The sequence below is a fragment of the Phyllopteryx taeniolatus genome, chromosome 1 (assembly GCF_024500385.1).
Source record: "Phyllopteryx taeniolatus isolate TA_2022b chromosome 1, UOR_Ptae_1.2, whole genome shotgun sequence".
Classification (NCBI taxonomy): domain Eukaryota; kingdom Metazoa; phylum Chordata; class Actinopteri; order Syngnathiformes; family Syngnathidae; genus Phyllopteryx; species Phyllopteryx taeniolatus.
The window spans coordinates 35,314,428-35,328,768 of NC_084502.1; the positions used below are offsets into that span (position 1 = coordinate 35,314,428).

The 14,341-nt window shown below is 42.6% G+C and overlaps 1 protein-coding gene across 4 annotated transcripts in view; it reads right to left on the bottom strand.

Moving 5' to 3' along the window:
• Positions 1-14,341, bottom strand: part of LOC133486426 (paired box protein Pax-7-like) — a 51,124-nt gene that overhangs the window by 20,673 nt on the left and 16,110 nt on the right. For all 4 annotated transcript variants that reach the window (XM_061791531.1, XM_061791547.1, XM_061791538.1 and 1 more), the window contains 2 exons: positions 9,198-9,397; positions 1,038-1,203 (listed from right to left, as the gene is read on the bottom strand). In XM_061791531.1, the coding sequence (XP_061647515.1) occupies positions 1,038-1,203; positions 9,198-9,397 (366 nt within the window). The remainder of the gene's footprint in view (positions 1-1,037; positions 1,204-9,197; positions 9,398-14,341) is intronic.

The following is a 14,341-nucleotide window of genomic DNA, read 5'->3' on the forward strand; positions in this document are numbered from 1 at the left end:
ATACATGTGAGCTGTAGTGGATTACAACAGATGACTAACCCTCACCAATCTGCTCGGAAAGCAGAGCCGACAGTCATAAATGTTAAACCTGTTCAATATTTGCGATCGTACACCACAAACTATAATAGCAGTCAGCACACATGCAAATTGTTTTTCTCATCATATGTGAGGTCTCCCGCATTTTAAAAACAGGTTAAGAACTAAGTCGACTGGGTGTTTACCCCTACTTTAGGATAATAATCTCAATATTAAGGGATTTTTGTATTAACCCTAACCATATGTTTTTGAGTGATTTGATGGACATTTGATGAAAACAATATTTCAAGATTAACCCAATTCAAGTAATACTTCTAATAAGACACACTGTCATGTAATGTGATTATCTTAACCTTAAGGAGTAAGCAATAGCCCAATAAGATAACAGAAAAATCACTGTTCTGTCTGCCATGTTACTCTCAATTGTAAACAACAGCATTTATTGAAAGAGAACCATGGTCGCTGAAACAAAGGCGCTACTTTACACTACAAATGCAGAGGATTTCACAGTCTTAACCAATCAGTAGTCGGAAGTCAACCTTCCTGTTCTTATTGAACAACTCCAACATGCTCGTTCAGAGTCACCCAAATTCTTTTCGCAATCAGCAACTCACAATGAAAGGCAGCCTACGCTCTTTCAAGGACTTTAGGCTAGAGAGCCCAGCTATACCAAGTTGGTACCCCTCTATCCTGACAGCTTCCCCTCAGTCCCTCCCCGCCAGAAATATGACATTTCAGTGCCCTAGTCCTAGAACCAATTTACAATATCAGGATACTTAAGTCTCATCTTTTGCTTGAAAAGTGTCCTGGACTCTCTTTTGTGTGTGAACCACCTTTTTTTTGTGTGCTCCAGTAACAAGGGACCAGAATGCCTGACAAAACATGTTCTCGAAGCCTAAGGGCACTCAACCCTTCAACTGTATTACTTTCTTGGAAGGCTGTGAGTATTCACTGCAATTTCTTAACCATATATTCATAGAAGATAAAAGGTGTTCCTCTACCTTGGGACAAAATATTGCTTGGGTAGCTGGAGTCTGCCAGTTGGTATGTAGGAAGTGTTGGCATCCCTGTGGGGGGAAATCCGCTCGGCAACAGAGGGTTGAAAGCTGTTAGCTGATTGGCTCCTGCTTGTTTTCGCCATCTGGCCCTGCGATTGCTGAACCACACCTGTAATATAAAATGCAATAACAGGACAGGATCAGTGACATTCAGCGAATTTTCCGACCACTCAAAAAGGGTTTTGCCAGTGCTTTATTTTTGACTGGCAGTTCTAGTGCACACAATATTAGTGCGACACTGACAAGAAAAAAAATGTTTCATGAGGTTGTCCTTGATGTGGCTTCCCTCTTTACTGTAAGTGTGTGTGTGTATATATATATATATATATATATATATATATATATATATATATATATATATATATATATATATTCGTGTCTGTTGAGTTCTTTATAATTCATTGTCATGACTATAGAAATACAACCCCAATTCCAATGAAGTTGGGACGTTGTGTCAGAATACACTGATTTGCAAATCATGTTCAGCCTATATTTAATTGAATACACTACAAAGCCAAGATATTTAATGTTCAAACTGATAAACTTCATTGTTTTTAGCAAATCATCATTCTTAGAATTTTATGGCTGCAACACGTTCCAAAAAAGCTGGGACAGGTGGCAAAAAAGACAGTTGAGGAATGCTCATCAAACACCTGTTAGGAACATCCCACAGGTGAACAGGCTAATTGGGAACAGGTGGGTGCCATGATTGGATATAAAAGGAGCTTCCCTGAATTGATCAACCATTCACAAGCAAAGATGGGGCGTTTCACCTCTTTGTGAACAAGTGCGTGAGAAAATCGTCGAACAGTTTAAGGACAATGTTCCTCAATGTACAATTGCAAGGAATTTATGAATTTCATCATCTACAGTGCATAATATCATCAAAAGGTTCAGAGAATCTGGAGAAATCACTGCATGTAAGCGGCAAGGCCGAAAACCAACATTGAATGCCCGTGACCTTCGATCCCTCAGGCAGCACTGCATCAAAAACTCACATCAATGTGTAAAGGATATCACCACATGGGCTCAGGAACACTTCAGAAAACCAATGTCAGTAAATACAGTTCGGCGCTACATCTGTAAGTGCAACTTGAAACCCTACTATGCAAAGCAAAAGTCATTTATCAACAACATCCAGAAATGCCGCCGGCTTCTCTGGGCCCAAGATCATCTAAGATGGACTGATTCAAAGTGGAAAAGTCCACATTTAAAGTTTTTGTGGAAAATGTGGATGTCGTGTCCTCTGGGCCAAAGAGGAAAAGAAATGGACGCAAAGTTCAAAAGCCAGCATCTGTGATGGTATGGGGCTGTGTTAGTGCCAATGGCATGGGTAACTTACACATCTGTGAAGGCACCATTAATGCTGAAAGGTACATACAGGTTTTGGAGAAACTTATGCTGCCATCTAAGCAATGTCTTTTTCATGGACGCCCCTGTTTATTTCAGCAAGACAATGCCAAACCACATTCTGCACGTGTTACAATGGCATGGCTTCGTAGTAAAAGAGTGAGGGTACTAGGCTGGCCTGCTTGCAGTCTAGACCCATCTCCCATTGAAAATGTGCGGCGCATTATGAAGCGTAAAATAGGACAACGGAGACCCCGGACTGCTGTACATCAAGCAAGAATGGGAAAGAATTCCACCTCCAAAGCTTCAACAATTAGTGTCCTCAGTTCCCAAACGTTTATTGAATGTTGTTAAAAGAAAAGGTGATGCACACAGTGGTAAACATGACCCTGTCCCAGCCATAAAATTCTAAGTTAATGATTATTTGCTAAAAACAATAAAGTTTAGCAGTTTGAACATTAAATATCTTGTCTTTGTAGTGTATTCAATTAAATATAGGTTGAACATTATTTGTAAATCATTGTGTTCTGTGTGTGTGTGCTCGGCGCCTGTACGTTGGGGTTCACCCCGGTGGACGAGAGGGTAGCCCCCCTTCGCCTTCGGGTGGGGGGACGGGTCCTGACTGTTGTTTGTGCCTATGCACCAAACAGCAGTTCAGAGTACCCACCCTTTTTGGAGTCCTTGGAGGGGGTGCTGGAGAGCGCTCCCGCTGGGGAGTCCATTGTTCTGTTGGGGGACTTCAATGCTCACGTGGGCAATGACAGTGAGACCTGGAAGGGCGCGATTGGGAGGAACGGCCCCCCCGATCAGAACCCGAGCGGTGTTCTGTTATTGGACTTCTGTGCTCGTCACGGATTGTCCATAACGAACACCATGTTCAAGCATAAGGGTGTCCACACATGCACTTGGCACCAGGACACCCTAGGTCGCAGTTCGATGATCGACTTTGTGATCGTGTCATCGGACTTGCGGCCGCATGTCTTGGACACTCGGGTGAAGAGAGGGGCGGAGCTGTCAACTGATCACCACCTGGTGGTGAGTTGGCTCCGATGGTGGGGGAAGATGCCGGTCCGACGTGGCAGGCCCAAACGTATTGTGAGGGTCTGCTGGGAATGTCTGGCAGAATCCCCTGTCAGAAGGAGTTTCAACTCCCACCTCCGACAGAACTTTGCTCATGTTCCGGGGGAGGCGGGGGACATCGAGTCCGAGTGGACCATGTTCCGCGCCTCCATTGCTGAGGCGGCCGACCGGAGCTGTGGCCGTAAGGTGGTCGGTGCCTGTCGTGGCGGCAATCCCCGAACCCGTTGGTGGACACCAACGGTGAGGGATGCCGTCAAGCTGAAGGAGTCCTATCGGGCCTTTTTGGCCTGTGGGACTGCTGAGGCAGCTGATGGGTACCGGCTGGCAAAGCGGAATGCAGCTCTGGTGGTCGCTGAAGCAAAAACCCGGGCATGGGAGGAGTTCGGTGAGGCCATGGAGAAAGACTTCCGGACGGCTTCGAGGAAATTCTGGTCCACCATCCGACGTCTCAGGAGAGGAAAGCAGTGCACCACCAACACTGTGTATAGTGGGGATGGGGCGCTGCTGACCTCGACTCGGGACGTTGTGAGTCGGTGGGGAGAATACTTCGAAGACCTCCTCAATTCCACCAACACGTGTGGGTTCTCTGAGGCGGGCTCTCCTATCTCTGGGTTTGAGGTCACCGAGGTAGTTAAAAATCTCCTCGGTGGCAGGGCCCCGGGGGTGGATGAGATTCGCCCGGAGTTCCTAAAGGCTCTGGATGTTGTGGGGCTGTCCTGGTTGACACGCCTCTGCAACATCGCGTGGACATCGGGGACAGTGCCTCTGGATTGGCAGACTGGGGTGGTGGTCCCCCTTTTTAAGAAGGGGGACCGGAGGGTGTGTTCCAACTACAGGGGGATCACACTGCTCAGCCTCCCTGGTAAGGTCTATTCAGGGGTGCTGGAGAGGAGGGTCCGTCGGGAAGTCGAATCTCAGATTCAGGAGGAGCAGTGTGGTTTTCGTCCTGGCCGTGGAACAGTGGACCAGCTCTACACCCTCGGCAGGGTCCTCGAGGGTGCATGGGAGTTCGCCCAACCAGTCTACATGTGTTTTGTGGACTTGGAGAAGGCGTTCGACCGTGTCCCTCGGGGAGTCCTGTGGAGAGTGCTTCGGGAGTATGGGGTACCGAACCCTCTGATACGGGCTGTTCGGTCCCTGTACGACCGGAGTCAGAGTTTGGTCCGCATATCCGGCAGTAAGTCGGACTCGTTCCCGGTGAGGGTTGGACTCCGCCAAGGCTGCCCTTTGTCGCCGATTCTGTTCATAACTTTTATGGACAGAATTTCTAGGCGCAGCCGAGGCGTAGAGGGGGTCCGGTTTGGTGGCCTCAGTATTGCATCTCTGCTTTTTGCAGATGATGTGGTTCTGTTGGCTTCATCAAGCCGTGAGCTCCAACTCTCATTGGAGCAGTTCGCAGCCGAGTGTTAAGCGGCTGGGATGAGAATCAGCACCTCCAAATCTGAGACCATGGTCCTCAGTCGGGAAAGGGTGGCATGCCATCTCCAGGTCGGGGATGAGATCCTGCCCCAAGTGGAGGAATTCAAGTATCTTGGGGTCTTGTTCACGAGTGAGGGAAGAATGGAACGGGAGATCGACAGGCGGATCGGTGCAGCGTCTGCAGTGATGCGGACTTTGTAACGGTCCGTTGTGGTAAAGAAAGAGCTAAGCCGAAAGGCGAAGCTCTCAATTTACCGGTCGATCTTCGTTCCTACCCTCACCTATGGTCATGAGCTGTGGGTCGTGACCGAAAGAACAAGATCCCGGATACAAGCGGCCGAAATGAGTTTCCTCCGCAGGGTCTCCGGGGTCTCCCTTAGAGATAGGATGAGAAGCTCGGTCATCCGGGAGGATCTCAGAGTAGAGCCGCTGCTCCTCCGCATTGAGAGGAGCCAGATGAGGTGGCTGGGGCATCTGATTCGGATGCCTCCTGGACGCCTCCCTGGTGACGCTGGAGAGACTACATCCTTCGGCTGGCCTGGGAACGCCTCGGGATCCCCCCGGAAGAGCTGGATGAAGTGGCTGGGGAGAGGGAAGTCTGGGCGTCCCTGCTGAAGCTACTGCCCCCGCGACCCGACCCGGTTAAGCGGTAGAGAATGGATGGATGGATGGCATTGTGTTCTGATTTTATTTATGTTTAACACAACGTCCCAACTTCATTGGAATTGGGGGTTACCTTAAGTATGTGCGGGCTCGTAGTTGCATACACATCTTGCTCGAGTTATGTGTGGATGCTTTCTCTCCAAGGTATCCCAGCTCCGCTTTTCTTTTCTTTCCCTGGAAACCATGTCCCATAGACTCAGAATGTGCTTCTGCAACAAATCTCCAGTTGGCGCAAATATGGTTTTATCATTGTCTTTCATAGTTTCGAGGCATACCGTAAATTCTTGTGTATAATGCGCATCCATGTAAAATACGCACCCCCAAAGTTGACCTCAAAATTCTGAAAAACCCTCCTACCTATGTATAATGCATTTTTACAATGCATGATTTTGCTTCTACCCATATGATCAAGACATTAAGTATTATCTGTATTTTGTTAGTTTTTTTTCAAATAATTATTCTGAAGTTAAGCACTTTATTTGAACACGTAATACTTTATTTTTAATTACTGGCTCTTATTTTGAAAATCACAGCCCTACTTTTATTTAATAAATGAGAAAACACACAGTTGTGCTCACATGTTTGATTACACAGGCAGAATTTATAAGATGGGTACAATTATTATTATTATTATTATTATTATTATTATTATTATTATTATTATTATTACAATTATTATTATCAACCCCCTTCATGTATAGGAGAACATGATACATTTGAACAATATTTATATTTATCTCACTTCCTGACTTCTTTTTCTAATATAACAATAGGGTTGACCTACCATCTTCATTACACAGTGTCCATCTAAAATCCTCTTCTTTAGTGTATAATATAATGTTGACCTCTTACCCTGTGTCATGCCCTGCCATCTCTCTCCCCCTGTCAAAGTCATAGTCATGGGTCAGCAATACCAAACCCTTATTTGTTTCCGCAAGCACCTTTCTGTCTTCAAGGAACATATACTTCATTCATCCATTTGCACAAACATTATGGTGTATGTTGTCATGGATTTTATGCGTTACAAATGTTGCAAGTCACTTTTTGCTGTAATGCAGTAACTTTAGGCATTAATGGTTATAGTTTACCCAGTAATGCACATCACTACTCATTTTACCAATGTAGCAACAACACATTGTATCTTCTCTGAACATGTACACTTTTCAGTCACTGCACATACACCATTGGACAAGAGACATGTTGATCATTATAACATCACTACTGATTGGTTGTGATGTCAATCACTGTGTGTACATTTTATTTTTACGATTATGATGTGGGCCAGTTTATTATGTAGCACATCCTTCCATTGCCTTTTATACCGCTTATCCCTGGCAAGTACATGTTATTCATTTTTGTTTTGTTCATTTATTTGTTTTTAGGGCCAACATTTGAACAGAAAAAATACAAAGTGCATTTAAGAAGGACGTTTTTTTCAGCAACTGACTTTTAAATTTTATTTTGACCTGTGGCTATAAAAACAAAGTTTTTGTTTGATTTTGTAAAAGGTACAAAAGTATAAGTTGGCTTATTTATTCTTTGGAGGTTTGGTATTGTTGTCTTGCTCAAGGTCATTTTTGTATTAAAGTTAATTTAAAGTAATTACAATTCTGTGGTTGTTTTGATGAAAGCACCTCAAAGGTAACACAGAAGTTATATGATGCATTTTAATTTGGAGACAGTAATAGTGTATAATGAACGAGACAGTAACTACATCATCCATCCATTTTTTATAGTGCTTGTCCTCATTCGGGTCATGGGTAACTGGAGCCTATTCCAGCTAACCTTTAGCGAGGACTAGGGCCGGGATAGAGAATCGGCTAAGTTGATCACATAAATTGATCAACGCAAAAAGTTACCGTAATTTCTCATGTATAATGCGCATTTCTTTCCTAAAAAAATGTCAAAAGTCAATAGTGCGCATTATACATAGGTATAGGGGAAAATGGAAAGAAAGAAGAAAAAAAAAACTTTCGCATTTTATAAATATATGCCGCCATGTAGAGGTTATGAAAAAGCTGTACACTTTCATGCCAATATGCCACCGCCACTTAGAGGTTATGAAAAAGGTGACCCCTACACTTCCATTCCAATATGACGGGGACATATGACTGCATATATGTACAGAAGTTTACATACCCAGGAATAATTTGTGAAATATTGTTTTTTTTTTTTATATACGAGTGATGACTGAGCAACAACAATCATTAATTTCTTCATGCTTATGTTTCGTTTAATGATAATGGTTTTCTGAATTGCTTGACAGTGTAATTAAAATTAAATGTTTTTCGTCTGGTCCTTCATGTTTTCTTGAAATAATTGTACCCATCTTACAAATTCTGCCTGGGTAATCAAACATGAGCACAACTGTGTGTTTTCTCATTTACTAAATAAAAGTAGGGCTGTGATTTTCAAAATAAGAGCCAGTAAATAAAAATAAAGTATTACGTGTTCAAATAAAGTGCTTAACTTCAGAATAATTATTTGAAAAAAACTAACAAAATACAGATAATACTTATTGTCTTGATCATATGGGTAGAAGCAAAATCATGCATTGTAAAAATGCATTATACATAGGTAGAAGGGTTTTCCAGAATTTTGAGGTCAACTTTGGGGGTGCGTATTTTACATGGATGCGCATTATACACAAGAATTTACGGTATGCCTCGAAACTATGAAAGACAATGATAAAACCATATTTGCGCCACCTGGAGATTTGTTGCAGACGCACATTCTGAGTCGATGGGACATGGTTTCCAGAGAAAGAAAAGAAAAGTGGAGCTGGGGTACCTTGGAGAGAAAGCATCCACACATAACTCGAGCAAGATGTGTATGCAACTACGAGCCTGCACATACTTAAGGTAACATTTTAGTTTTTTTTTTAACTAGCTAATGTAATACTGTATTTCCAAACATCGCTAGTTTGAACGAATTTTATGGTGTTTGTAGACTACACTCGTTAGTGAATTCAGTTTGCAAATGACGTGTATGAGTGCCGCTGTGCTCATGGCTTTTACGAAGTGCAGCTCACGGTCTGGTACTTTTTAAGTAAACTGGTACTGAACAACCCATTACTGTTTTACTGGAGGCGAGCATCTTCCACTAAATCGTCATGCCCAGTTAAACTCGTCTCGTTGCAAGTTGATGCTTCTCCAGCTCACTGAGCTTAGCATAGCTTGCTCCCTGTGAACAAATCGCTTCTCTTACCAAGACATCGCTAAGCAGTGTTAAGTGACATGATTATTGTGGGAAATTGTACAACAAGAAAAAATAAAGAGCAGGCGAGTGCGCTGGATCATTTTGTTTCTGTCTTCCTCACATCCACTTCCAGAGCAGCCATTGGTGGCTGCGAGGGGGACTGAGCCAGCTTGAGAGCGTGTCGCCGGACCCTGGCTTATATGAAAATGTATATGAAAATATTGACTTTACTATACATCAACTTTAGCAAACATAAGTGCTAACCCTATGGGCAAATTACAGTCTTCAAATAACATTACTGTAAATTAATTAGCATGTATCATGGACATCCAGCAAGTGGGGGCTCAAGGCCAGTCATGACCAAGGATAAGTAAGCATCGGTCGGTGTATTACCTGCACCCGTGCCTCAGTGAGTTTGGTCATCTGGGCCAGCTCCTCCCTTGTGTAAATATCAGGGTAGTGGGTTCTTTCGAAAGCCTTCTCCAGTTCTTCCAGCTGCTCGGCTGTAAACGTGGTGCGACTCCTGCGCTGCTTCCTCTTGAGGGGGAGATCAGGCTCCGACTCCACATCTGACACTTCATCCATTCGACTGCCTGTTCAAACAAGCCGCACTCGCGGTCACTTTGTGCTCTCATGTCTTCATTTGCAAATTTGCTCGAGAAAATGTCAGATGAGATAATGATTTGATTCTTCATATGTACTGTACATGCTGTATATGATTTTATATTTACATCCTCCTCCTCGATTGAAAAGCCGCCTCCCATAGTATTCTCATTGAGAATCTCAGATGCGCCCCCAAAGTGCTTGAAATGACACTCTGGTTGTAGTCATTCCATTTAACTTAAACATTCACATCCCAGCCATCCCACGTTTCATTTGGTGTTCCTCCTGGCTCTGTGTTCTCATCCCCCTTTTATTCATCATCTGACTTTTGGCAAAAGGTTACAAAATCTAATGTAGTTTAGGATAGAAATCAAAATTTCACAGCTCAAAACAGAATGCAATGTCAGGTTGCGTAAGAATATGGCCAAAATAAATGTATTAATGAAAATTAATCTGAAACAGAAATGTGCATGTTCCAAGAAATAATAAAATACTAAATTTAGAAACTAGAGATTTGTGATGAAAGATTTCAATCCATTTCTTAGACTTTCACCTTGAGTACTATGTGTGTATCTGCTTGAGTTGGAAGTTTTTTTTTGGTGTTAATCCATAATGAACCAAATATGACAGAACCAAATATGACGTAACAAGTATGGCAATGAAGACCACAAATAAATCAATAAAAACAATACAACAATAAAACCCTTCACTCTGAAAAAACAAAAAACGTAAGTTTTATATTTATTACAGAGCTATGACTTGATTGTGAAATTAATGTATCTAAAATAAACATCTCCATAGGACTTTCTTGGAGTAGTTTTGAATGTGTCTGTCTGTCTGTCTCTGTGTCGCCCTATCCTATTCTCTGCTCTGTGGAAACAACATTGGGACTGGGGCTGTGGTATGCTTTGGTTTTTTTATTGAGATTTGATTCTGCCCCACAGCTTCCACCTAACAAAATGCTGAAGTGTAATGTGACCAATATATTGTTGTTGGAGAACAAATTAGAACATAAACTGATAATAATTCAAGCTGCAATAAGCGATGAATGGGCCTTCAAGCGTCTTTTTTATGGCGAAGCTTCAATATTAAACATCAAACTTTGTCGCCATGCTCCGCTAGCATTAGAAATGTAGGCGCAAAAGCTTTGCAATTTAGTCTCGCCCATTGGTCTAGGAACCTTGGGTCTTATTTGGGAAAGTTACCTAGTGGAGTTCTTCAAAGGACAAGCCCTAGAATTTGTCCAAAATGGATGCTGCAGATGGAAATGGTGGAATTCCTGTCTAATTTGAGGCATGGGTCCTGTTATGATAAACGTCCACCCAATTGCATGTCTAGTGGTGAAAGTGGTGTCGGGAGCTACATTTTCTAACTTTCAGGGGGTGCTACTAACTAAACTTTGCAGGATCGTGTTCGGGACTGTAAAATACATATTGTACATTTTCTCCAAGATATACATGCTGCATGTTGAACGTCGCAAAAAGGTGATTAATTGAACAAAAGAAAAAAAAAAGCATTTCCAATTAGGGCCTTCGTACTGCTTGATAGTAATAATAAAAACATCCATCCATCCATTTTCTGAGCCGCTTCTCCTCACTAGGGTCGCGGGCGTGCTGGAGCCTATCCCAGCTGTCATCGGGCAGGAGGCGGGGTACACCCTGAACTGGTTGCCAGCCAATCGCAGGGCACATACAAACAAACAACATTCGCACCTACGGGCAATTTAGAGTCCCCAATTAATGCATGTTTTTGGGGATGTGGGAGGAAACCGGAGTGCCCGGAGAAAACCCACGCAGGCACGGGGAGAACATGCAAACTCCATACAGGCGGAACCGGGGATTGAACCCGGGTCCTCAGAACTGTGATGCTGACGCTCTAACCAGTCGTCCACCGTGCCACCATAATAAAAACAATAATAATAATAATAATAATAGAACAAGCACATCGACCACTATCATTTTCCTGGTACATGTTTGCCATGATACGCATAGGAGTGCCCAGGCGGCAATTCTGACAAAACATGAAGATGATCCGTTTGGAAGGTGATCTGTTTGGTATCATTTGCTATTACACACTCCATTGTCACGTAGAGTAGAAAAACTATGGCTCCTCAGCATAACGTTTGATAGCCTTGTGGATGGGGGTTAGGAGGGGGGCTCTTTTCAAATTATAATAAGAAACAGAGATTATCGTGAGAATGACGCTCAGAGCCGATAGACAGGCTAAACCTATGCGAGGTCTTATTAGGAAGCGCTATGCAGTTTCACACACACGTTGCAAATATGTTGCAGTAGAATAACAATGGTATGAGCAACCACACTGATTTGTCGCAGCGAGAATATAATTAGTATAGCGTTCATTTTATTCAAATCCTTGCCATTGTGTGAAGCGACAAAAACTTGCAGTGGAAAAACGAGCAAATCTAATTCATTTAGAGCGGCAAATTCCAACCAAGGCCATTTAATCATTGTTTTTTTTTCTGAAATGGCACACTCTGATTACCTAGTAATAATAACATTATTCAATTTTGCTGTTAGAGTTAACATCACCCAATTAATTTAGAGTTATGTAATTGAGATGCAGAATGAATACTAAGACAGAAAGAGTGCTCTGTTCCTCTGTGGCAACAGCTCGTTTTTTTTTTGTTAATCTTTCCTTGTATGGAAAGTGCTGAAAGATGGTGTCTCGCAACAAAAAAAATGCCAATATTTAACAAAGTAATAATATTGTTGGAGAAGAAATTGTTTTTATGATTGATGAATACCTCTCAATCAAAACTGAACAGAATTATCTTTGTAAAGCAGGCAATTTTATTAGACATACAACTCTTGTGTTGGATATTATTAAATTGGGCAAGTAGTTAAAATGTTGTCACTGGTTAGTGTACATTTTGATTTCTGCAAATGCTCGTTATTCTTGTGAATGATTGTCTCTCATCATATTTTTGCAATACAAATGCAATAATGTGTATTCTTGATTCTGTGGCCTTCACTCAAGCTGCCCATTCTAACTGCAGGAGACAAACCATGTGGTTGTAGCTGTCAAGTGGAAGTGTTCAACACTGACAAAGTTGTCCCTAGTGCCCAACCATATTTTGCACCAGGGGATAGTTTCACATAAAGCAGTATTTTGATGGACTGAGATAGAAACAAATATTTAAAAATTGTCGTTGTAATTTGTGGGAATTTCTTCTCAACGAGCCACTCCCATCTTGGGGTAATAGGGGACAATGACAACTGAAGTGTGCTACCGTATGTCCAGTCTACTCTGTAATTTTGTTTTTGGTCGACGTCATTGCAGAAAATCCTGCTTCACAAAGAATGGACTTTGGAACTAGAAGCAAGTAATTCCATGTTTGTATGCCAATCTCCTGATATTCTGCCTTGATTTTAATGCAGAAACAACTCCCTGTGCCGAAGCAGTTTTGAAGGCTTCAATTGCCTCATTTGCGAGCCTGCCGCGACATATTACGCTGAGCGGGCTCGGTGCGTGACAAACACCTGAAAGCTGTATTTTAAGTAGGACTGTTGCTATTGTCTTCTAAATGCAGCTTTCTTTTTCTTGGAAGTTGTTGGTTCTTCTTCTGTCTCATCAGTTGGCCTTTTCCCCTTTTGAATAAAAGCTCCCAAAGATGCTTTTTAGTCATTTTTGCTAGCTTGCGCGCTCATATCGTATTATGTGACCAAGATGAGCAAGTGGAGGCACCTGCTTTTTAAAATTTCTTTTAGCCTCTGGTGTTTCATAAAATCTTTTTGTTCCGTCTCTCTGTGGAGCCAGGTACCAAATGGCCCACGGACTGCTGACGGCCTGGTCGTTGGGGACCGCTATCCTGCGGCACTGCAGCATATGCAACAATGTATATTTCGTTTTGAAATGACTTACTTGATAATTCTTTTCATAGCCCATCAAAAATGACATCATTGCAGGACCTGTGCTCGTCCCAGATAACCCCCAACATTTTTTATATTGTCATGTCTATTGACTGTACAGTATTTACGTGAATCACAGAAACCCTGTAAAAAGATGGTCTTCTATTATGGTCACATGCACCAGCTGTTGCAATATTGCGAGATGGAATGTCAAGTCAGCCTCCTTTTAACGCTTTGGGGTTCTTCTTTGAAGATCCATGACAAGACTGGGTCGGAGGCCAGCTAATAGATGGGGACATAATGAAGTGGAGCCAAGCTGTCACGGTTCTGGAAGTTTTTGGGGCGCCTCTCGGGCGTCAGTTGCCACGGCCTCCACTTAAAAAGAGACCCGTCAGTGTCCCCCAAGCTTTCAGTATTAATAGTAGAGGCACCTCAGGGGGTTGTCGGCCATAAAGGCCTCAAGCAAACACTTTGCAGGACCCCGGCAAACTCTTGACTACCTACCGACTCAATGGTGCCCGAGGGCATCTTTAAGTAAGAATGGGGTCAGGTGATGACAACGAATTACATGAAATCGAAATGTAACTTTAATTGGACATAATTGCAGTTGAGAATAGTCAAGGGCTAGCTGTGTCAAAAGTTTTTTTTTTTTTATTATTGTTTAACAGGTGAAATGGGCATCTCTCAGTCATAATTGATATCTTCATTTTTCATTCATGATTTCATTATCATCATTGGCAGCCTCGTAACTTGTGACAACGACTGCAGCAAAGAAATCCAGCTCAGGATAGGAAAAGCATGTGGTGCTCTGTCAGATTTCAACACACTATGGAACACTAGGATCCAAAATGACAGTACTAAGGATATGCGTATTCAGCATCTTACTGCCTGACTGCAAAAAACAGACATCAACACACTCAATGCCTTCGAAATGAAATCCTACAGACCTTTACTTAACATCAGATGGTTTCAACCTGTGAGTTAAGGCAGAGAGTGAACACGACTGATAGCACAAAGACAAACACACTGCAGACCGTTATGCGGAGAAAGCTGAATCTCTTTGGT